General features: G+C 40.3%; 1 protein-coding gene across 1 annotated transcript in view; it reads right to left on the bottom strand.

Annotated features, from left to right (window-relative positions):
• Positions 1-392: 392 nt before the first annotated feature.
• The window catches only part of shank3b (SH3 and multiple ankyrin repeat domains 3b), a 46,268-nt gene continuing 22,949 nt past the window's right edge, over positions 393-23,711 (bottom strand). The window contains 28 exon segments of the mRNA XM_042511267.1: positions 393-1,744; positions 2,760-2,786; positions 2,903-4,199; positions 4,369-4,662; positions 4,923-5,534; positions 5,882-5,975; positions 6,226-6,356; positions 7,537-7,554; positions 7,651-7,731; positions 8,365-8,497; positions 8,604-8,728; positions 9,880-9,962; positions 13,057-13,132; positions 14,049-14,162; positions 14,249-14,424; positions 14,530-14,749; positions 14,887-14,953; positions 15,403-15,480; positions 15,623-15,739; positions 15,922-15,959; positions 16,116-16,245; positions 17,634-17,785; positions 18,979-19,017; positions 19,020-19,086; positions 19,407-19,478; positions 20,535-20,584; positions 20,587-20,737; positions 20,924-21,095. Coding sequence (XP_042367201.1) covers positions 1,150-1,744; positions 2,760-2,786; positions 2,903-4,199; positions 4,369-4,662; positions 4,923-5,534; positions 5,882-5,975; positions 6,226-6,356; positions 7,537-7,554; positions 7,651-7,731; positions 8,365-8,497; positions 8,604-8,728; positions 9,880-9,962; positions 13,057-13,132; positions 14,049-14,162; positions 14,249-14,424; positions 14,530-14,749; positions 14,887-14,953; positions 15,403-15,480; positions 15,623-15,739; positions 15,922-15,959; positions 16,116-16,245; positions 17,634-17,785; positions 18,979-19,017; positions 19,020-19,086; positions 19,407-19,478; positions 20,535-20,584; positions 20,587-20,737; positions 20,924-21,091 — 5,205 coding nt within the window. The 5' untranslated portion in view covers positions 21,092-21,095 and the 3' untranslated portion in view covers positions 393-1,149.

The following is a 23,711-nucleotide window of genomic DNA, read 5'->3' as shown; positions in this document are numbered from 1 at the left end:
GATCAGTTCATAAAAGTTTAAATAATCAAGTTTAGGATCCTCCAAGTTGGAGTTTATTTAGAAATAGAGTTGAAGTGATACAATATATTGGATATATTGGATTTTGTTTTGATGTAACTATCTTTGCAGCCATTTTGGCACTAGTAGCCATGAAGAATTTTTTATATCTTGGATTCACAATTACAACTATCTGAACATTTTCCTAATTCATCAGCTTATAATTAAGGTTCAGACTATATGATGTGAATGTTAACATTTGTTAAGATTTTTAAGGGTTAATAAGGGCAGCCTTTTCCAGTATTGTTGTAATTTTTGTCTAACTGTACAGCAATACGACTGCAACGACTGCAAACAAAGCTCAAAAACAGATGAATGTGAATCAATGTTAGTTTTTCTACTTTTGCATATTTTTTAGCCATTCTTCACCCTCAGTATCAGTTTGTTGTCGTACAAAATGGTAACATTAGTCGGGATGGTTAGTTTCTACTGCAGATTTTCACTGCCTTAACTTAAATCTCAGGCCAGAATCAAATTTCTGTGTTGGGATTGGTTGGTATATTTAGAGGTAAGTCCGATGTATATCAACTTTTGGCTGCAAAATCTGAAAGTAAGCAGTTATGTCTTCTGCAGCTGATTGGAAATTATGGCTGTGCTCTGTTTGTGGTTTGACTTGCACTTTTGGTGAAAAATCTGTGCAAAAAGGCTTCAAACAGAAGAAAAAAGTAAGATTTATGGCAACCTCGTTGTCTCCTATTGGTGTTCTGACAGCAGTAACTCAGATAACGCTTGGTGGTCCATTTTTAGTTCTTTTTACCTTTAAAAAGATAAATAAGGTTTTATATGGCATAAACAGGAGGCACTGGACACTAACTGAGGTCAAACCAAATCTTGGAGATCTAAAATAACATTAAAGCTAACTACTGGACACAGACCTTGGTGCTACCAGGCCATTTGGGTTGATCAAAGAGCTGATAAGCCAAAAGGCCAGCGAGATCACTCAGAGAGGGCGCCACGTTGGTAAAAAGGTCTAAAGATTAAGTCACTGCTAAGATATCCTAGTCAAAGAGATGGCCTGGTGTCTGACCAGAGGTCAGGGGTTATGAGGTCACAGTTCAGGATGTCTAGAGGTTAGCGGTCGGAGGTGAGGGGTCAAGTGGAACCATCCAGCAGCTGTCTGAGTGCCCTCTCGATGTTGATTCGATGTCCTAGCCTGGTGACCCCCAGCTCCACGTAGTCCTCCTTGGTGAGGGCGGGGAGATGGGAGCCTTCAATCTCGTGCTCCTGGAAGCGCTGGCGGTGTTCGGCCAGGCCCACACTCTCCAGCCAGTCACCCACGTCATATTTATTCCACAGGTTAAGGGGCCGCTGCCTCCATGGCCGAAGGGCCAAAAGGGGCCCGCTGAGGACCGGTGAGGGGCAGGGTGAGGCGTGGGGTGAAGGTGAGGGTGAACGGGACCTGGTTCGTGCACTGGCGCTTCGCATCACAAACCGAACCTCTTTTGGTTCAGAGGGAAGGCTAAGACTGGACGACTTCAGGATGGTTAGACCTCGACCCGAGCTCAGATCTGGCCTTTCGGAGCACGGGGCGGTGGAGGAAGCTAGCCCTATAGACCTATCAGATGGGGAGGGAGAGGGGGAGGGGCTCCGGCGAGTGACAGGGTAGCGGCTTCCTGGTCGGACTGTGTAGCTGGCGCCGTAACCTCGCTGGGAGATAGTGTGGAGTTCACCAAGACTGGAGAACAACCTGTAACACATTAAACAGTGTTTGAATTACATCACTTATTCTTATCGATTGATGTGTCTACACGCGGTTACAAACTGACCGCTCGCTCAGCCTTGCTCCCCTTACTCACTGATGCTACACCTGTGACGCTCTCTATTCCAGCTGTTATGGTAATCATGACACATTTACAACGCAAAAGAAGTAGTAGTCTAGTGGTCTTGTAATTTTGGAAGTCACAGGTGTCTTGATTGGATAGCTATAGCTAGCTTGTTAATGCTAACTTGTTAACTCCATGGGTTGGTTGAAAAATAATCATATTACATTGAAAACCCGGTGAAAAAAAGGTCTTAATATGTATTGGATGGTTACATACATAGTAAAAAAGCTAAAGCTAATATTTCCCGTCTTAAGATCATTATCATCACTAGTTAATGATCCATGCAGAGGACATGGCAATAAAGGGGCAGCATTGTTTTTGCAGTGCAGCAAAGACAGCTATTGACACAATTGTCTATAAAAAATGCCAGATAATCTGTTATATCATGCAAATAAGCAACAAAGACGTCTGATTTGTGCTAGCTAATGGTATCCTACCTCCCCTACAATCAGCATCTATATTATTGTTATTTAAGAAACACTCTAAAGGCTAATGAGGATGGTAAGCTAGTTGAATATGCTAATGTTTCCATCTAATATTACACTAGAAAACAGATGTAAAATGCACTCCTTATACAGTTGATCTTGTGTTTTTGGGTTTAGAAAGGAAATCACTCTTACAACAGCACCATGCATACCACATGTTGAGAACTACACAGCATGAAAGGCCTTGTTACAGTTGCTAAGCTATAATTGGACAGGATTTTGTTAAAAATAGTCAAATGATCCATTCCAAGGATTTATAAAGACGGATGGGAGAGTAATTTGAGACACTTAGTGGTTAGTCATCTGCTGTGAAGGTGCACGTTAGTTTGCTGTTAGCAAATTATAATAGTCTCTTAGTGATAACGAGAAATGTTTACCAGAGATAAAAACCTACGATTTACTCTCTCCATTGTCCACACATCTGGAACAACACAAACAACAGATTCTGTTACAACACACACACACACACACACACACACACACACACACACACACTATCAGTTCAGTAGTACTGCAGTAGGCTGCAGTTTGTTATACCTGGCACCTCCTACTGGTGACCTCCGACCCGGGTCAAGGGGACTCGGCTCCTCCCCCAGAGAATGACTGTCTTTGTTGAGCAGCTGTAGCCGATTCGCCAGATCCAGTCCAGACCCAGCTCTGCCACTCAGCTCCAGTGCTGATGCCGACCGGCTGGTCAGATCCACAGCTGACCCCGATCCCTGACCTCCCAGTGCCGCTGGACGTCCCACGTCGTCCGGGCTGAAGCCCCGCCGCTCCTCACGGTCATCCCCACCCCCCCACAGCTTGGACCTCCTCTGGAACAGATAGCGTGGCTGCCGTCCACCGCCACTGGTGGGGGAGGAACACAGTGGCGAGGAAGGGGAGGAGGAGGATGCAGCAGATGGGAGGAGCTCACTGTCTGACGATTGCTTCAGCAGCGGGTCCCGGAGCGCCGAGCGGCCCCGACCGATTGGTGAACGAAGGCGTGGTTTAAGAGCAATTGGGGAGGTGGCCGGGGAGGAGGGGGAAGGGTGAGTGGCAGGAGGAGAGGAGGGGGAGGATGGAGCAGGAGGGGAAGCCAAGGTTATGGAGGGAGGAAGTGAACTGGGGGAGGAGGAGCTGTCGAGGAGCCGTTCGTCACCTCCTTCCTCCTCATCTCCTCGTCTACCCAGGGAGTCAGGACCACCCTCTACTCCCCCTCCATCCACGCCTCGCCGAGGCAACAAAGTGAGGGAGGATGGGGGAGGAGGGGCAGAAGAACTGGCAAAGGCAGCAGGTGGAGTTACTAGGCCGATTCTGCGGAGCTCCTCTCTAGTCTCCTCATCACTGGACGATAACAACGCCGGTGGGAGAGTAACTGTGTAGGCCCCGCCGTCCTCCTCTGAGCTGCCCACTGTGAGGCTTCTTCGCCTGTCAATCAGAGCATGAGTCTCATTGGCCAGCGATGGTAAGGGGGTGGGTCTCCAACGCTCAGGGGAGGGGCCGGCAGGAGATGTCACTCCTCCCTCTGTTTCTGGACGCTCCACCTGTCCGTCAGGGAACAAAGGCGGGGTTATGCGTTTATGCCTTAGCTCAGGACTGGTCTGAGGAGTGGTGCGCTTGGTTCGCTGCTCAGGGCTTGTCTGAGGGGTGGTGCGTTTTGATCGTGGCTCTGGGCTGCTCTGCGGGGTGGTGATAGGTGTGCGCTTGTGTCTGCCCTCAGGGCTGGCAGCTGGGGTGGGTATGGGTGTGGTGGAGGCAGACATGTGTTTAAGTCGAGGCTCTGGGCTTGGCGTGCGGGCGGTGAGCGCTCGTTCTCTTGCAGCAAGAGCCAGGGCAAGTGGAGATGAGGGGTCTGGAAAGAGAAGAGAGGATCAAAGGTAAAACGCTTTTGTATTAACGGATTTTAATGCTTCGTCCTGTTGTTGAAGCAGCAGACACTGCTCTCAGCTGAGTTGATAACTGATGATTTTAACCTGACTTTTTTCATACAGAATGCATCCAGACGTTGCTGTCAGACTGACCTAGAGGTTTCCCCGTCAGCGGATGGAGGAAGGTGTGAGGCGTTGGTGATGGCGACAGAACCGGGGCTGGAGGAGGTAGCTCGCCGAGGTCGTCCATCGAATGGCTCTGAGTCAGGAGGGGCGGCACTTGATTTTCTGACCCCGCTCCCTCCACAGACAGGAAGAGAGACGACCTGCGACCCTGAACCCGAGCCCGCTCTGAAAGGACCTGCTGCTGGTACAGCTCAGCCCTACTGGGGCTGCTGGGTCCGCCCCCATCTGCTTTCAACAGATCCTGATCTTTGATTCCAAGTCCTGGAAGAAAATAAAGATAAGAAGTCAGGCTGGTAAGAATCTATGACATTGACATTGTGTCATTGTAAAATTGTGAGTGCCCAAAAATGTTTTTTACAAGTACATGACTTTTATTTTGTCGAAAAATAACCATTAAAGAAATAATAATTTAATTTGAACAAAGGAAAATCAGTTCTCAGACTTGTGAGCAGTAGCTTACTGAGCCATCGGGCTAACTTGAAAACACGAATATAAAAACAACAGGTGTAAGCGATCCTGACCCTGCTCCTCTACAGGAAGTTGTTTCAACAAAGGTGACTTTCTCCTCTGCGGCTTGGAGGGCGGAGCTTGCTGTCCAACATTAGCATAAGGGTTTTCTATTGGTCGTCCTCGGCGGCGTGACAGCGGTGAGTGACCGAGGGCGGGGCTTGTGCTGTGGAGAGACAGCGTGGAGGTGTGTGTGGCAGTATGAAGCGTGTGCGTGGCTGTGTGTGTGGCGGTGTGCAGCGCGTGTGTGGCGGCAGCATGCGCATCAGGTTGCAGCTGCGGCGGCGTATCCTGCAGGATGATCATCGACCTCGCCTTTCTTTGACGCTCTGCATGGGCGTGGCTCCTCGTTGGCGAATCAGAGAGCTCCTGGAGCCTCGGCTCCGCCCCTGGCTTGAAGCTGGAGCGGGTTAGCCCCTCCCCTCTGGCTGGAGGAGGAGGGGGGAGGAAGGACGGCGGTGGGCCAGAGTCGAGGAGGAAGAGCGGTGAGCTGGAGGAAGTGGCGGAGGGGGGAGGAGGTGGAGCTGTCTGAGGAGGCGGAGGGATGAAGCTATCCGTCAACGAGGAGCTCCGTGGAAAACGACTTTCGTTGATCAATGCCGAGATCCTGTCGTCCTCAGGTGTACCTGTCGTAGTAACCATGGAGACGCCATATAAAGGTACCCAACATATACACAACCAAAATACATATATGTGTAAATATAGCCCAAAATGTATTATTTTGAGTTTACATTTTTTGATACAAACACTGACTGAATACTTTAGTTTTGGTACTTGAATTTTATTTTGATGCATTTGTGTAAGATTTTAAATGTAAAACTTCTACTTTTAACAGTATTTCTGCACTGTAGTATTGCTGTTTTTAGACATCTGAGTACTTTTTCCACCACTGTCTCTAATATTTCAGTATATAAAATACCCTGTGTGTGTGTGTGTGTGTGTGTGTGTGTGTGTGTGTGTGTGTGTGTGGTACCAAAGCTCTTGGTTCTGGACATCCCTCGGGGTAAAGCCATGGTGCTTTTCTCTGGAGCTGAAGGGGGCACCAAACCCTGACGCTCAAACAACGACTGAAAACAAAGACACACAAACTCAAAATGTACTTTTCAATATTGTGAAGTATTTTTCCTGCCTGTAATGTTTCGTCAAAGCGGCTTAAATAGGTCTTCATTTGCTTGTTTTGTGTCTGTGCGTTTTCTTGTTTTGCGTCGCGTTGAGCTCTCAGGGTCACTGTACTTAAGAGGTTAATTAAGACAGTAATATAAGTCTGAAAAATAACTACAATTTTGTATAGCATAGTAGTACTGTTTGTAGTTTTACGTTAATCTCAGCCTGTGTGATTCTTCGGCTGGTCGGTCTCTGTTTCACTGTCGCCGCTCTGAAGTCGTCTGCCGGTCGAGCCCTCAGAACAACTTCCTGTTGACCCCCGGCTAACATCTCGTCCAGTTTCTCTGCAGGAAGGAGACGCGATAAAAGAAAAACAAAATAAACAAACAAACAAAAATAAACACAGAATCATGACATCAGAATATGACCACAACAGCATGACATCACAACATCAGTCAGCAGGGCCGTAGCCAGGAAAATCTCTCAAAAAGGGCCAAATTCCACATTTTTATGTTTTCAACTGTAGTGTTCAAAAAGATTATTTTAATCTTCCTGCATGATGTTTCAAAACCTACAGAACACTTTAAATGTATTTATTTTTTGCCAAAAAAGATCAAATTTTAGTATGATTATTCTAATAAAAATCAGAATCAACCTTAACAAAACCCATCAAGTGACATTTGTAACTGTCTAATGGAAACTCGTCACGTTAATTAAAGAAATACTGTACCTGAGTACAAGTTTAAGGTAGTTTTTTCAACTTTTCATGACACTTTGTACTTTTTCTCTACAACATCTCAGAGGCAAATATTTTCTTTTTCCTGGCTGACATTTATCAGACAGCTTAAGTTACTTTACAAATGATCATTTCTACATACAAAACATCAGTAGAGTTTATAAAATCTTATGTTTTCTTATAAATTACACTACCTGACAAATCCAGCTTAAAATATTGATCCAATAATCAATTAGCTGATTGACAAAAAAACATTTTATGGTTCCAACTTCACAAACTTTTGCTTTGAAAAAATGTTAATAATTGTAATGTAATAGTTTTGGTGTTTTTTCCCCTTTTATTTTGTCCTAATTTTAATCATTGTAAAAAAAAAAATCATTTATTATTATTATTATTATCATTGTAATTTTTTAAAACATTTTTAGTCTGAGATGTCTGACAATGTGGAGACAATTGTGCTGTTAAGTAAAAAAAAAAAAAAAATCTATTTTAAAAAATGAATTGCAATGTATCAATAATAACGTTGAGGTTTTGGACTGTCAACTACATTTTACTGATTATTTCTATTATTTTTTTTTGACTGTTTTTTCTGCGTGGTATTAGTACTTTTACCCTGAATACTTCCTCCACAGCTGCTGAGGACGTGTGTCAGCTACGGCCCCGGCTGTTACATCACTGATACACCATGACACATCAATGCAACATCATGCCAAGAGACCGACAACAAAACGTCAGAACAGCAAAAGCCACAAAACACCCATGACATCATCGGATCAGATGTGACTCACCGTAGCGTCTCCTCCTGGCTGCAGACAGAGCAGAGGTCAACAACACACACTCCTACAGTTTCACGTAACTCTGCACTGTGTGTGTGTGTGTGTATGCATGTGTGTGTGTTTTACCTATGTCCTCCAGGTCAGCGGTCATGGACTTGGATCGGAGGGTCAACGAGGTGCTGGGAGCTCGTTTTGGAGGGGGCGGGGCTGCAGGTCAAGAACCAATAAAATCACAGTTAATGAAAAACCCACAGATTGCTGTAAAATATTAAGTGTTTTAATTTTTTTTTTTTAGTTTTGTGGTATAACAAAACCAAATCTCAATACTATCCAAACCATTTGAGGGATTTTTTTTGTTAAGCCAAGAGTCCAAAACTCAAACATATTTAGTTTATAATGACATATAACAGAGAAAAGCAGAAAAGGTTCTCATTTAAGATTTTTTTTTCTGTATTCATCAGAATAGTTGTAGATTATTTTTCTTTCTATCAACAAATAAAGGTATTTTTTCATCTCCTATTATGATGAATTTATATTATTTTTATACAATAAATATTATTTATTAAATCATGATTTATGTTTTTATATTTTCTTTGTTAATGTATCTTACAAAAAAAATAAGTGCGTCAAGGGTTAAACTTAACAAATAAAATTTTAATTTAAACATCTATGAACGTAAAGTTGGTTTTAAAAAATCAGTTTTATGATTTAATTTAGAAACATGCATCAGTTTAACCAAATAAAATAAAATAATACATCAAATGTTTCCCTAAATAAAATAGGCTGCTTCCTGAGATGAATGAATAATAGAAAAAAGTAAATAAAAACTCTCAGCTGGACCTTTCTTCCTGATCAGGTTGGTTTCAGATTTCCTGGAAACAGACACAACTTTCATCAGCAGTCGACTTCCACCCTGTCGGATCAGAGAGACGACCTGCCGGTGACCCACCTTCACCACGTCGGCTCCGTTCACCTGGACGACACACAGACAGAGAGACAGACACGAAGACAGAGGGACAGACAGGTAGGTCATAGAGTTTTAATGACTGGTAGCAATCAGGTGTGGACAGGTGTGTTACCTCTATGAGGAAGTCTCCGGTCCGTAGCCCCGCCCTCCAGGCCACGCCCCCCTGGTCCACTGACTCCAGGTACTGGAGGGCGGGGAACGCCGGGGTGGGGGCAAATTCCTCGATGGGGGTCTCAGCTTGAAAAAATAGTACATTTGGTATGTTCAGTATATTTTGACTATATGTATTTTTGACTTGTATTTTTACTCGATTAAGACTTTAAATGCAGTACTTTTACTTGTAACAGAATATTTTTACACTGCAGGTTTGCAATTCTGACACATAATAATAATTTTTTTACAGAATAGTGGTCTTACTGCTTTCCGTCATGCAATTTGTCCCTTTTAGGACGATGAATTCAACATATTAATACCTTCGTAAATTTTTTTTCACAATTTATAAAACAATTGATTCGATTAAATTATTGCTGATAAGAAAACCAAATTATTCCACTAAATTTCCACTGCCCATATGTTGCGGGGTTGTGGACTGATGTCCAAGATTAGCTGAGGCCACTTAACTTTTTTAAAAAATTTTTTTAGTTACATCCTTAAACATGACATCGTCCTGGATGAAAACTGGCCCCAGATAATAAACACAATTATTCTGTTGGGTAAAATATTTATATTTAAAGCTCAATCAAGAACAAATTTGAAAATAGGTTTCCTGAAAAATACAGCACAAAGTCAGTTTCTTGTGGGAGAAAAATGCTTCGTCATCAATCATTGTAAAATAGCAAAACACAACATGAAATGGGCGAAAATTTTTAAATTTGTTTGAGTCAAAAGTGGGACAATATAGAACCATAATTTCATAAATATGTCAGGGATTTTTACTTAAATGCACTAGTACTATCAATTTAAATATTTGAATTACGGAAGTGATTCATTTAATATTTATTTTTCCTGTTAATTTTATTTATTTTGTTCTGTATTATATTAATTGCTTTTATATTTTTAATTATTTTTTTTGGTTTGTCAGTTCATATTTATGTCATCATGTTGTCATCTGTGCTATGTGTATTATTTGGCTGTAAATTAAAAATAAAAATCTGAGTACTTCTTCCATTTCTACATGTAAATATGGTGCTTATGAGATTGTGGTTATTACGAAACAACACAGCGAGGAGTTTTAAAGCTCAATGCTCTTCCTCTGAAGACTTCACTCTGTTCTAAATATCTTTCTTTTTTCTTTCCCAACACCTCCAAACACCCACTGCTCCTCCATCCATCCATCATCCCTCCATCCACTCCTCCATCCATCCATCCATCCATCCTGCCGTTTCTACCTTTAGCTCCTCTGAGGACGAAGCCGAATCCCTCGCTCTCTCTCTTCTGCAGCACGGCCGTCTTCTCCTCGATCACATAGTCACTGACAGAAAGAAACAGAAAACATTTTAAGGTTTTACGTAGTTTAATGAGTTGTTAGAGTAAGTAAGTAAGACAGTGTGGACAGATTTAGAGAGCTCAGATACCAGTTGCAAAAAAACACCTTAAGTTTTCTCCTTAAGTATGACACTTAACACTTAATTTCTCCTTAGCTGAATAACTTAAGAAGGTTGCACAGAAAAACCCTTGTTAAGGAAAAACATTAAACAATTTTCTAGATTAAAAGAAAAATTCCTGCATTACAATGCTACAGTTTCCATGGAGACCATTTGTACTCGTGCTCGTGATACCTGTTTTCGTCTCACAGTCGGCCTATAGAGAGTCAATAAATGGCAGAAGAAAAGAAGACAATAACCAAAGTGGTCAGAGGAGGAAAAGGTTATAATTCAGGAGGAATACACTGAAATAAAGCAGAAAACGTATTAAAAATGAAATCTGATCAGTAAAAAACAGCAATCAGAAAACAACAAACGTGGAGAAAAATTACAAAACAATAAAAATTATACCAGGATGAGTTCATTTGCTGCCATAAACTCGGCCATATTGCAGTTCAGATGGGGTTAAAGACTTCTTAAGTTTTTACCTTATTTTGGTTGCTAAGGTCATTTGCTTGGGGGCCACTTTTCTACAGTAACGGGAGGCCAGGGCCAGTCACAGCAGCACCATGCACCATGTTTGTAGTATTTCAGGACTTTTTCTGTATTTTAGGATATTTCAGAGCTTTTGGATGTTTCTTGTATTTTTGGACATTTCTAGGATTTTAGGATGTTTCTGCAATTTTAGGACATGTCTTTTATTTAAGGGTGTTTCTAGGATTTTTGGACATCAAGGTCTTAGCTTGGACCTCTATCTAGGGTTGCAGGGGATCCTCCACGGCCTTTTTTTTTTGAGAAACAAGCTCTTTTTTGATGCTGTTGTCCAATTGTTTAATTAATTTTAAGGCAGGGATTCTCAATTTGCTTTGCCTGGGGGCCACTTTTGCAAAACGACAGGAGGCCAGGGGCCAGTCGCAGTGGCCCCATACATGTTTCTAGGATTTTAGGCTGTTTCTAAGACTAAGGACATTTCTAGGATTTCAGGACATTTACACAATCTTGGGATGTGTCTAGAAATTTCAGTAGTTTCTGGATTTTTAGGACATTTCTGGGTTTTTAGGCTGAGCTGAGACATCTGTTTTATGCACTCTGGCACCTTATGTATACTAAAAGTACAGAAACAATTCCAAGTGTGAATCACTGTATTTTTATTGTGACAGTAGAAAATGTTTGGGCAGCCACCTGGTACTCTATCAGAGACTTAATCCTGCAGGTTAAATCTCTGATAGGGTTCAAAGGGTTAAGCATAAGACCAAGAAAAGGAGAAAATGTTAATTATCTAAGTGAACGTTTTAAGGAAACCTTAAGGAGAGAGCTTAAGGGTGTTTTGTGCAACCAATTTTATTTTAATAAAATAAATTATAAAGCACTTTATAAAGCACAGTTACAAAGTGCTTCACATATACATACAAATACAAGTATACATATACATACAATCATACATTAAGTCTTAGAAATAAGGGTTCCAAAAGGGTTCTTCCTGAAGGGCTGAGGCTCGAGCCAGAACCATTTGCTTCACAAGAACACTTTTTTGAAGAAAGAGTTCTTCAAAGACTGTTGAACATTGGTATTTCTTGGAATATAAAAAGGTTTGATTGCACCTCCAGAGTGGGCTCCAAATAAAACCCCTGAAAATATCAAAGGGTTCTCGGCACAACCCCCTGGGTAGTATCTAGATGAAGCCCGTGGAATATAAAAGGGTTCTTGGTACAACCCCCTGAGTGGTATTTAGATGAAACCCTTGAAATATAAATGGTTCTCTGTAGATCCCTCTGTGAGGGTCCCAGATGACACCCTGGGAGTATAAAATGGTTCACAGTAAGGTCCCCTGGGTGGGTTCCACATGAAACCCTTTGAATACATGTTCCATAGGACCTCCAGAGTGGGTTCTAGATATGAAACCCTTGGACCTTAAAGAGGCTCTCAGTAGAACCTCCCGGGTCGCTTCTAGATGAAAATTCCTAGAATATAAAGGTTTTGGGTAGGACCCTCTAGATGGATTCTTGTTAGCCCCCTCAGAAGGTGAAATGTTCTGGCTAGAACTGCTAGGGAGGGTTCTGGGTGGAACCATTACACCTTAAAAGGTGTCCCATGTGGTTTTTTGGGTGATACCCTTCATAAACGGTTCTTAATGTTTGGTTCTAGGTAAAACCCTCTGAACGGGATCCAGGTGGGACCTTTGTAAAAGGTTCTACAAGAAAGGGTTCTCCTAAGGAGACAAGTGAAAGAACCCTTTATTGGTTTATAGCATGTTTTATTTCTAAGAACATACATATGAACATAAACACATACATGTGCACGATACACTGACAAGAATTCATTAAAGCAGACGACCCAAATAAACGAAGCTGAAGGCAGAGTGTTGATAAAAAGGCTAACCTATAGAGATTAGGTTTCAGCAGCCGCTTAAAACAAACCACAGATTCAGCAGATCTGATGGAATGGGGAAGGCTGTTCCAAAGTTTGGGAGCTACAGCTGCAATAGCACGGTCTCCTCTGGATTTGAAGTAGGAACGGGGAACAGAGAAAAGGCCTTGATCAGAAGATCGGAGTAGCCAACAACTAGAAAAGGGGCTCAACAGCTCTGCTATATGTGCTGGGACCGGACCATAAGGGACCTTGTAAGTAATCAGTACGTGTGAGAAATGGGGTGATGTGGGACCAACGACTAGCTAGCTGCTGCAAAGACTGGAGAGGACTGAGTGATGCAAGTCCAAACAAGAAAAGTGATGATAGAGTGATTTTTGCAATGCAAAGCTAAATGTTGGTCAAAAAAGGTTCCAAGATTATTAGAGGAAGAATTTTAAAGGAAGAAAAATCTAAAAAAGGAAAATCCTTAGATACAGTCTAAACAGATATTTTTTGCATCTGCACAAATTTTACTCTTGAGGGGGAGTATGTAGTATCAGTACTAGACCTGTATGAGGGGTACTATCAGTGGTAGGTTCAGTACATGCAGGAGGTGTAATGACAGTGTATTACCTGTAGGAGGTGTAGTTGTCATAGGATCCTACAGTATAATGTCTGAACAGTCTCTTGGTGCGGTCCTCTCTCGTCTCTGAAACATACATGGACATATATCATACAGTACAGTAAATCAATACAGTAAAAAGCATATGTGTGGCCAAATCTGGCCCCCCAAACCACCCTTAAATTCACAATAAAAAATAAAATGTCCTAAAATCCTTGAAACATCCTAAAATCTCACAAAAATCTTAGAAGCGTTCTAAAAATTCTATAAAACTCATGAAATCCTTGAAGTGTCCTAAAATCCCCAAACTTGCTTGAATCCTAGAAACTTGCTAAAAACCTGGTAATGTCCTGAAAAAGTAGAAGTGTCCTAAAATGCTTTAAACCTGCTAAAATCCTAGAAATGTCCCAAATCCTTGAAACCTGCTAAAATTATAGAAATGTCCTGAAATCTTAAAATAATGTCCTAAAATCCTAGAAACTTTCTAAAATCCTGAGATGTCCTAATATCCCTAAAATCCTATAAATGTACTTAAATCCTAAAATGGTCCTAAAATCCTACAAATGTCCTAAAATCCTGGAAATGTCCTAAAATCCCTAAAAGTCCTAAAATCCTAGAAATGATCAAAAATCCTAGAAACATTGTAAAATCCTAAAAATATCCTGAAATTATAGACTGGCCCTACAATCCTAGAAACGTCCTAAAATCCTAGAAAATCCTAGAAATCATAGAAACGTTCTAAAATCCCCAAAATGTCCTGACATAGTAGAAGTGTGCTAAAATCCTAGTAATGTCCTAAATCCTAGAAATGTCCTAAAATCATAGTAACATGTATGTGGCTGCTGCGATTGGCCCCTGGCCTGTAGTCATTTTGCAAAAGTGGCCCTTAAAGAAAGGAAGCTAAGTGTCACTGTATTAAAGGTCACATCTAGTGTTAAATGTTTATGCATATATATAAAGGGTGCAGTTAAAGTTATCAATAACAATAATAGTTAATATTTACCCAGTCTCGGGTCGTATTGTCTCATCTGGACTTCCTCAACACAGTCGGCAGGAAACCAGCCAGTTCTTCCTTTCACACTTCCTTCCCAGTATCCTCCTTCACCTATGGACAGAACTGTAGACCCACAACACACAGAGTATTACAGTATCACGTCTGCAGATATACTACCATCTTCACTGTACACAGCACTAAAATCTGACCTTTGACCCTCTCTCCTCGGTGCAGCTGGATCTCTCCGGTCCCCTGGGGGACGTGGGAGCGGGTGGCGATGAAGGTGCGCCCCGGTACAGCGCTGTACAGCCTCCTCTTCCTCATCTGCGGGGTTAAGGGAGGGGAGGAGGGGGGGCTGGTCTCCACATGACCTCCGCCGCTCGGGCTTCAGACGGACACGTCAACCAACGAGAGCGTAATTTAGCACCAGTACAGACACTAAGTACACGAACTGGAAACTGAGTATTAACGTGTCCTAGTGTGTTTGTACCTGAGCCGGCGTGTGTGTCGTCGTAGCGAATGTGTGTGCGTGTCATGGTGTGTTTCCAGGCTTTGGAGGGAGGGGCCAGGAGAGGAGGCGGGGCTTTCCAAAGCGTTGTCGCTGGCTGAGCGAATCAGAGAGCGCGGAGAAGCCAGACCATTTCCGGCCGTCGTCCTGCTCACGCCGGTTCTGCGGCGTTTTGTGTAGGATGGAGTTTCTCTGAAGGGAACTACTTGGGCACAAATACACATTTATACGCACAAAAACACAAACACACACACACAGTCACCTTCAAATGCTACTGTAACATGTGTCCGTTCACACAGACACACGATTTAAACATTTTTAGTCTCTCAGCCAACTCACCAACGTCAGAGGTTTTGTGGATCTTAATGATTTCTGCAAGTTCAAAGTTCCCAGCAATTATCGCCACCTACACACACAAGGAGAGTTCATTATAATCATAACAACACCAGCCGGATGACACATTGGGCTTTTATGTTTGTACCACCGGAGCATCGGACTGGCTTTTATTCTATATTCTAAATGTCAACAAATTCAGTGAAATGACTGCAAATGCTCATCAGTGTTTTCTTTCTGGACTCGCCTGCTCGCTGGGTTTTTGCACACTCACGATAACGTGTCAAGGCTCTGAGAAAAATGTGCAAATATCAAATAATCAACAATATAAAACAGTGATAGTCAACTCACAGCCCACAGGCCAAATCTGGACCCCCAAAATTTTTATAATTCACAATAAAAATAAAGCGATTCACAGCATACGTAAGGTACCTGTTTTATACTCCTGTTACGACTAGTATAATTATTAACACATGATAATATTTCAGGATACGTATTGTACGTTTTTCTTTTGTTTTTTACCTGAAAGGCAGTCTGATTGTTGTAATTTTTGATGTCTTTATTTGCTCCTCTAAACAGCAACACTCTGGCACAGCTGTCCTGGAAAACCAGCAACAATTGTTTCATTAACTTTAAAAATAAAAACACACAATGTTTAACAAAACAAGACTGAATGATATATTTTTTTATGATGACAACAGTTGAAAACTTGAGTGTTTTCTGTGTGCTCAGTGTGTGTTACCTGGTTGTAGAGAGCACAGAGGTGCAGTGCGGTGTTTCCAGATGCATTCTGGGAACTCATGTCAGCACCATAGAACAGCAGGTGCTCCAAGTGCTGCACGTTACCATAGCGACATGCCTGAACTCACACACACACACATGCGCCCACACACACAAAAACACACACAGAAAAATCATAATTGTACAGGGCAAGTGATTTAACTGATTGAGTATGCATGCGTGTGTGTGTGTGTGTGTGTGTGTGTGTGTGCGTGTGTGTGTGTGTGTGTGTGTGTGTGCGTGTGTGTGTGTGTGTGTCACCTGGTGGATTTCCTGCCACCCGTTCTCGTCAGTCATCCCTGCAACCATGACAACAACAAATCTTTCAGCAGTGAAGTGTTTTTGTTTTGCTTTTTGTTTTTTGACAAAAGACACAAACAAAATTAACAAATGATAAAATTAATCACACAGTAACAACAACAACAGCTCGGATTGACCCCTGTGAGCCTCCGTACCAATGGTGGCGTGGTCCTGCAGCAGCAGCTCACAGCAGTAGGGGGCGCCGCCCACCATGGCAGAGTGATAGAGGGGCGTCAGACCTCTGCTGTCCTTGTAGTCTGGAGACGCTCCGAGGTCCAGGAGAGTCTGAGGACCACAACAGGACGGGACAATAGTCAGTTCAGTAGTTAATTTGATTTTATATATAAAATCTTTTTATATTTCTATTTATATTTGAGTTTGAGTCTTTGTAGTGTTTTCCTTTTGCTCTATTCTTATTTTATATCGTTCTGTTTATTTTTTTTAACTTTATTTATCACATTTATATTTTTCCTTGTGCTGCTACAATACCTATATTGCCCCTCTGGAGACTATGAAAAAACACATTTTATCAAATATTATTTCCACTGAACTGAACTTAACTGTGACTTAATATAAGTTAACTTTGACTTAACTTAACTTAACTTAACCCAACCTAACTTAACTTAAGCTAACCTAGTTGACTTAACTTAACTTAACTCAACCTAACATAACCTAAGTTAACTAAACTTAACTTAACCTAACCTAACCTAAACTAACCTAACCTTACCTAACCTAAGTTAACTTAACTTAACTTATCGTATGGTATCGCATTGTATCGTAACGTACTGTAACGTATCTTTACTGAACTGAACGTAACTTAACTTCATCTTCACTTCATTTACCTGAACTGAAGTTATGTCTCTATGTTATATTTAAGGATGACCAGAAACAATAAAATCAAAAGACCAAAGAGGACTTTAATTACATTCGTTGAGTAAATGTGTTAATATTAAGGTTAAAATTATACAAAATATTAAACCCTCAGTGTTGAAAAAGCATTTAAATTAAAAATGTTCAGTTTCCACAAATTGCACACAGAGACTGAACCACATTAAAGGCTTTTACACACTTGTTTATATTGTTTTGTTTTCTTGGTGATATTAATTCAGACACAAACATATATTACAGTTGTTTGTGTCAGAGTACGTTCACACATAACAAGAATACAACAAGACAAAAAAGTGAAGCTTTTCTTTAAAAAAAAAAAAAATCCAGAATAAGGTAAATTTTTCGGAGCCATCACGTATCAAACACGTCATGATAACAGAAGACCTTTTGAAACTGTTGCAAATGTGCATCGCTGAAGTATTTCTCATTTTCGTGTCATTTATTTGTCCCACCCCCGATGTGTAAAGGCCTTAAAACTTAATTTAAAGTGTCAGTTAAGGATCTACAAGGCTGTTGTTTCATCTATGATAATACATAATTTATTAGAAAGATTATTTTTTGTATCAATAATCTGAATCTGTAATGTAACTTAAGCTTTTTAATGAATGCAGTGCGGTACAATATTTAGGCGTATGAAGATGCAGAAAATAGAAATTCTTAAGTAAACATCAAAATTGTACTTATAGTTGCAGTAAATCAGATGTTCTTTGCACCACTGACGGTAACACTGGGTCAAACTCAGCCAAAAGCGTCTTAAATCAAAGCAGCGGTGAGTGCTTTCTTACAGTGAGAGAGGCGCTGTTCCTGCAGAGGACGGCCCGGTGCAGGGCGGTGATACCGTCTCTGGTCCTGAAGTCCAAGTGAGCTCCTCCACTGCGCAGGACTTTAATCAGGTCACAGCTCTCCTCCAGCTGGACGGCCAGAGTCAGAGGACACTCTGAGACACGAAACAGATGAGTCATTATTATTCCACAAATAAGAGCACATCAGCGGAAATAACTGTGTGGGACTGAAGAGAGTTCATGTGGAGGTCTTAAATTAAACTTAAGACAAAATTTTTACATAAACTGAAACTGAAAAAACCCAAACGGTTCATACACATTTTTGACAATAAATATCCATGAATTTTCTGTGATTTTGAGGAACATTTTCAAGACCATTGATACTCCTTATTCATTTTTTCATTACTAAATAATAGCTTTTTAAAATAGATATTATTAAAAAAAAATTAATTTAGAGCAGAATTAGAAGGGAATATAACTGGTGATGCAAAAAGGCGGAGGCATGTCAAAAAAACAAAAAATTTAAGCACCGGAGAAGGACTTGTGTTTTTAATTTGGTTTATGGGGAGAGGCAAACAACTCTAAATGACTGTGTTTTATATTTTTATTTTACTGCCACTTTTTTAAACAGAACATGCTATCCAAACTGGAGGACCCGTGGATTTAGGAGACATGTTTTCTTTTTAAAAATGTTGGCTTTTTTTGTTTGTTTTTTCCATAAAATTTTATCTTTTCCATTCAAGTTTTTTTTCTTTAAATCTTTTTAGTGATTTTTAAAGGAAACATGCCCTCCAAACCCATGAACATAGATATATATTTAATTTGGTTATTATTATTATTATTATTATTATTATTATTATTATTATTATTATTATTATTATTATAATTATTATTATTATTATCAAATTAGTCAAATTATTTTTTTTTAGATTTGGGGATTTTCAAAGAAAACCTGTCTTCCAAACCCTCAGGCATGTTTTTGTTGTTGTTATTTTCATAATTACAATAATAATAAAAATTATTATTGTCGTCATCATTGTTTATATTGTCAATTTTTTTTGGTCAATTTTTATCATCAGAAAAAAAATTGGGAGTGTTTTTTTCTTTACAAATTTTTGGATGAAACCCCCCCAAAAAACAGAGAAACTCAAATTACAACACACACACACACACACACACACACACACACACACAGGATACCTTCTTGCTGAGGACACCATTACTCAGATATATCTTGACATTGCCAACAGAGGTTTGCTCCTCATATTAAACCCTGAAGTTCACATAAATCTCCTATTCGAGCGTTGTGTGAATATTTTCATTGTACTCTGTGTGTATTAGTACTCACCCCCGGTGTCGGAGTCGTGGAAGTTGGGGTCCAGGCCTTTTCCAACCATTTGGAAACCTTCTCCACATTCTTCTGATGGACATGTTCCATGAAACGCTTCAGGTTTGCCTGAAAAACAAAACCTAAATTATGAATTTACGTGATGGTAAAACTGCATAAACTCTCCAAAAGAATCCGTTAAGTGGAGAAGTCAGCGCAGGCGGAAAAGAGTATTTAGAATATAATTATGTGTGGTGGGTTTGTATGTTCGTGATGATTATGCACTGAAAGGAGTTGTATCGTCCAGACCTACTTAAAACACAACATTTATGTCTACAGCTGCACTTAAAGTGATTCATCAGACTAATTTTATGCATATATGCATCTGTGTGTGTGTGTGTGTGTGTGTGTGTGTGTGTGTGTGTGTGTGTGTGTGTGTGTGTGTGTACCTTGGTGTGCAGCTTGGCCAGCTGTTTGTCATCCACGTAGCTCTGCGTGTAAACTCTCCTCTTATAACGAAACTGTTAGTGAGACATGAAAGGTTACCGCTACTTTTTGCAAAAGATTATTACATAAACAAACAAGTTGCCAAACGCAGAATCTGTCACCTTAAATCCCACGAAAACACAAAACCAACAGTGACTGCATCTCTAACAAGTACTGAGAGAGAGTGTGTGTGTGTGTGTGAGTGTGAGTGTGTGTGTGTGTGTGTGTGTGTCTACAGTCTGACATTATGTTTCCCTCTGCACCACTGCTGTTTAACCACATCAACAAGTCACACTGTTGCACTAAGTGACATTAATATATTAATATTAATTTATTTGTGTTTTTAACCCTTTGAAATTTGGGCAAATTGGCTTGACTTCTTTCAAAAACATCGAAAAAAAAAAGTCAATGAGCAACTTAAAAAGAAATGACCCTGAAATAAGTAATTAGTAAAAAGTAACAAAAAAATTACCTGAAATTGAGAAAAAAAGAAAAGTTAAAAAAAAGTAATGAGAATGACGTTAAGAAAGTTAAAAAAAAATTCTGCAAGATCATTTTAATTGAATAATTATAAGAAATAAAAAATATATCTTTCAGGACTCTAATTGCCTTCAGTGTTTTTGATAGAAATGAGGCCAACCTGCTCAGAGTTCAAAGGTTTAAATACTTGTGAAAAGCTTCTGAAATCAGCACAAGAAAAGCGATGTTGATCCAAGTTTCAAAGTGTTACAGATTTATGTCTTTTACAGCCCCTTTGCACTCACAAAAATAAAATAAAATAAATAAGATGCAGGTCTGGTTCTGACAGACAGATAAACTTACAGAGTATTCAATCTTTTTGACGTTAAAAAAAAAAAAAAAAAAAAAGATTTACACCTTCAGTAGTTGCTTTCAATTTTTTTCGTGGGATTTGTTGACAAAAATAAAAACAGATTTTTTAAAAATTAAATAAATAAAAATGAATGAATAAATATATACATAAATAAAAATAAAAAATAAATAATTTTTTAAAAATGGAAATAAAATAAATAAATGAATAAATACATAAATAAAAATAAAATATAAATGAATAAAATAAATAAAAAGTCTACCTCCAGGTATGGGATTGGCGTGATGGGAGGGAGGGGATACTCCTTCAGCAGCGCTCCTCGTCCAGAAACTTTCCGGCTCGGCCGTTGAACGCCGGCTGGAAGAGACCATAGTTCAAAACATCCGACAGAGACTGAGTCAACGTCACCAGAACCCTCTGCTTACTGGTCCAAACTGGTAACTCTGGGTCCAACCGCAAACACTTCTGAGAGAGCCAGAGACAGAGGAACAGACAGACAGAGAAAGAGACAGACACAGACAGACAGACACACAGGTTTGTCGTGCTGATTCATTCATTTCCTTTATATAACCTCCACTCGGGGTTATATATATACTGTATATATATGGTTATATATATACTGCATATACACTGTATATATGTGTGTGTTACCGTCTGCTGCAGGTCCGGGATGCCAATGCGGACGACAATGCTGTTTCCAGGGGGCGTGTCATCCGCGTCGTCGTCCCTGGCAACAGCAGAGCCTGTCGGGTTGCCGTTAGTAACCGCCTGTTGCCGCGGGCGATCATGTTTGGTGTCAGCAGCCGGACTCAGAGGCATGTGGCTGAAACACACACAGATAGTTGTGATCACAGTGTGCAGTAAAGGTGGCAGAAACAAAAATAATTATAAAAACTTTATTTCATTAAACATTCAGGTGATTAAAGCTGTTTTAATTCAAGTGTTCGAAACAGAGCGGATGTTTACAATCATGCTAAACGGGGCTGCAGTCAAAGAAACACTCAGAGGGTGGCGTCTTTTTTATTTTTAGTCCTTTAAAAACACAAAAATAAAAGTTTGCGAAACATCAAACATCCGTTTTACTCTGTGGCGGGAACGACGCGACCCCTGTTGTTCGGTATATTATGCAGTCTGTGGGATAAGGGGACAGAGTTGTCTTGCCTTTAACCCTTTAACTCAGGGACACTCAACTTGTTTTGCTTGGGGGCCACTTTTGCAAAATGACAGGAGGCCAGGGGCCCGAAACAGCAGCCCCATACATGTTCCTAGGATTGTAGGACATTTCTCAGATTTTATTTTAGGACGTTTTTTAAGATTCCAAGACTAGGATTTTAAGACTTTTCTGGGATTTAGGACAAGACGCTAGGTCGTTTTTAGATTTTAGGACAATTCAAGAATTTTGAAATATTTCTATGATTTAAGGATATTTCTAGGATATATGACATTTCTAGGATTTTAGGACGTTCTAAAATTTTGGGAAATTTCTAGGACTTTAGGACATTTCTAGGATTGTAGTATGTTTCTTTTATTTTACAGTGTTTCTAGGATTTTAGGACATTTGTAAGACTTTAGGACAATTCTAGGATTTTAGGACAAATAGGGTCTTAGCTCGGACCTCTGTCGGGGGTCAGGGATCCTCCACTGGCACTTTTTTGATAAACAAGCTCTATTTTGATGCTGTTTTATGCACTCTGGCACCTTATGTGTACTAAAAGTACAAAAACCGGTGTGAAGTATTTCGTTTTTATAGTGAAGATCAAAATGGTTGGGGGCCACCTGGCACCATTTTTGGCTCGCAGGCTGTAAGTTGAGTATCTCAGCATTAAATGTTCAACATTAGGTGGTTAAAGCTGTTTGAGTTAACTGGTCAGCAACCGACACAATTAGCTAGAAATGTGGGAGAAACTGGTTAAACATTAGCCCCTTTTCATATATATAATATAATATTAATATATAACCTCTAAAGCTTTTACACCTGGATCAACACCTGCTGACAACCGCCTATAATAATAAAATGAACATTTGGAGTGAGGAGTACATTACAGTTCTGTTCGTGGTGTAAGTTATGAATGGAAATTTTATGAAGTCATGAAAGAGTTTTGATATTTTGTCCGTGAAATTGTGGCGGGAAACCCTGATGTTAACATGACGCCACGACTGAGTGAAAATACACCGACTTGAAAGAGTTACATCACAAGTTTTGTGTGTTGAATTAAGAGGTATCTTGCATTTTAATGACACGAGCAGCTGGATATGAGTGGTACTTTCTGTCAGAGAGACATTAGCATGAATCTGACAGCCTCCCACAGACACTTCTCACCGCAGACATTTTGCATTTCCAAAGGTGTAAGTAATAACAGCAGTAATGGCTGCTTTCCATTTAGGTGTTCACCAAAAAGTGACACAGCCGTGAGAGAGTCATCAACAGTGGTGGGATGGAGTAGAGCACATTTCATAAAGCAGTGATACTCAACTTAAGGCCCGCAGGCAAAACATGGGCGTCCGATATGATGCTGGTTGGCCCCCCAATCATTTTTTAATCACAATAAAAATAAAGTGATTCACACTGGGTATTGTTTTTGTACTTTTAGTGAACACAGGTGCCAGAGTGCATAAAATAGCATCAAAATAGAGCTTGTTTATAAAAAAAGTTAAAGTGGAGGACCCCCCACACCCCCTCCTAGCTAAGATCCTAATGTCCTAAAATCCTAGAAACATTGTAAAATAAAAGAAACATCCTACAATCCTAGAAATGTCCAGGAAACCTAAAAAATGTGCTAAAATCCTAGAAACATCCTGAATTCTAGACATGTTATACAGTTCAAGAAATGTACTAAATTTAGAAACATCCTAAAATTCCAGGTATGTACTAAATCCTTGACATGGGCTAACATCTAATAAATGTCCCAAAATTCGAGACATGTCCTAAAATCATAGAAATGTGCTAAAATCATAGAAATATCAAAAAGTCCAAAAAACGTCCTCATATCCTACAAATGTCCCTGAAGTCCCAAAAATGTCCTAAATCCTAGACTTGTCCTGCAAACCTAGAAATGTACTAAAATCCTAGACACGAACTAAGATCCAAGAAATGTTCCAAAGTCAAGGAAACGTCCTAAAATACTTGAAATGTCCTGTAATCCTAGACTTTTTACTTGAGTGAGGTTTGGAGTATTTTCAGAGTGTTGTTAGTACTTTTACTTCAGTAAAGGACCTGAATACTCCTTCAACTGCTGTTAATAGATGATGTTTGTGATTTTTGTGTCGTCTCTCTCCGACTGTGGGACAACATCTTACTCAGCGTGTCTGCTCGCTCTGACTCTGATCTGACCTCCACCTTCTCCAACACTAATAATGGCCGCAGGATGTTACATCACATCCTGTTTTTCACCCTGAGCGCGCACACAGACTCACATAGCTCAGAAAAAAGTCTGATTGT

The sequence above is a fragment of the Plectropomus leopardus genome, chromosome 22 (genome assembly GCF_008729295.1).
Source record: "Plectropomus leopardus isolate mb chromosome 22, YSFRI_Pleo_2.0, whole genome shotgun sequence".
Classification (NCBI taxonomy): domain Eukaryota; kingdom Metazoa; phylum Chordata; class Actinopteri; order Perciformes; family Serranidae; genus Plectropomus; species Plectropomus leopardus.
This window is presented reverse-complemented; position numbering and strand designations above follow the sequence as displayed.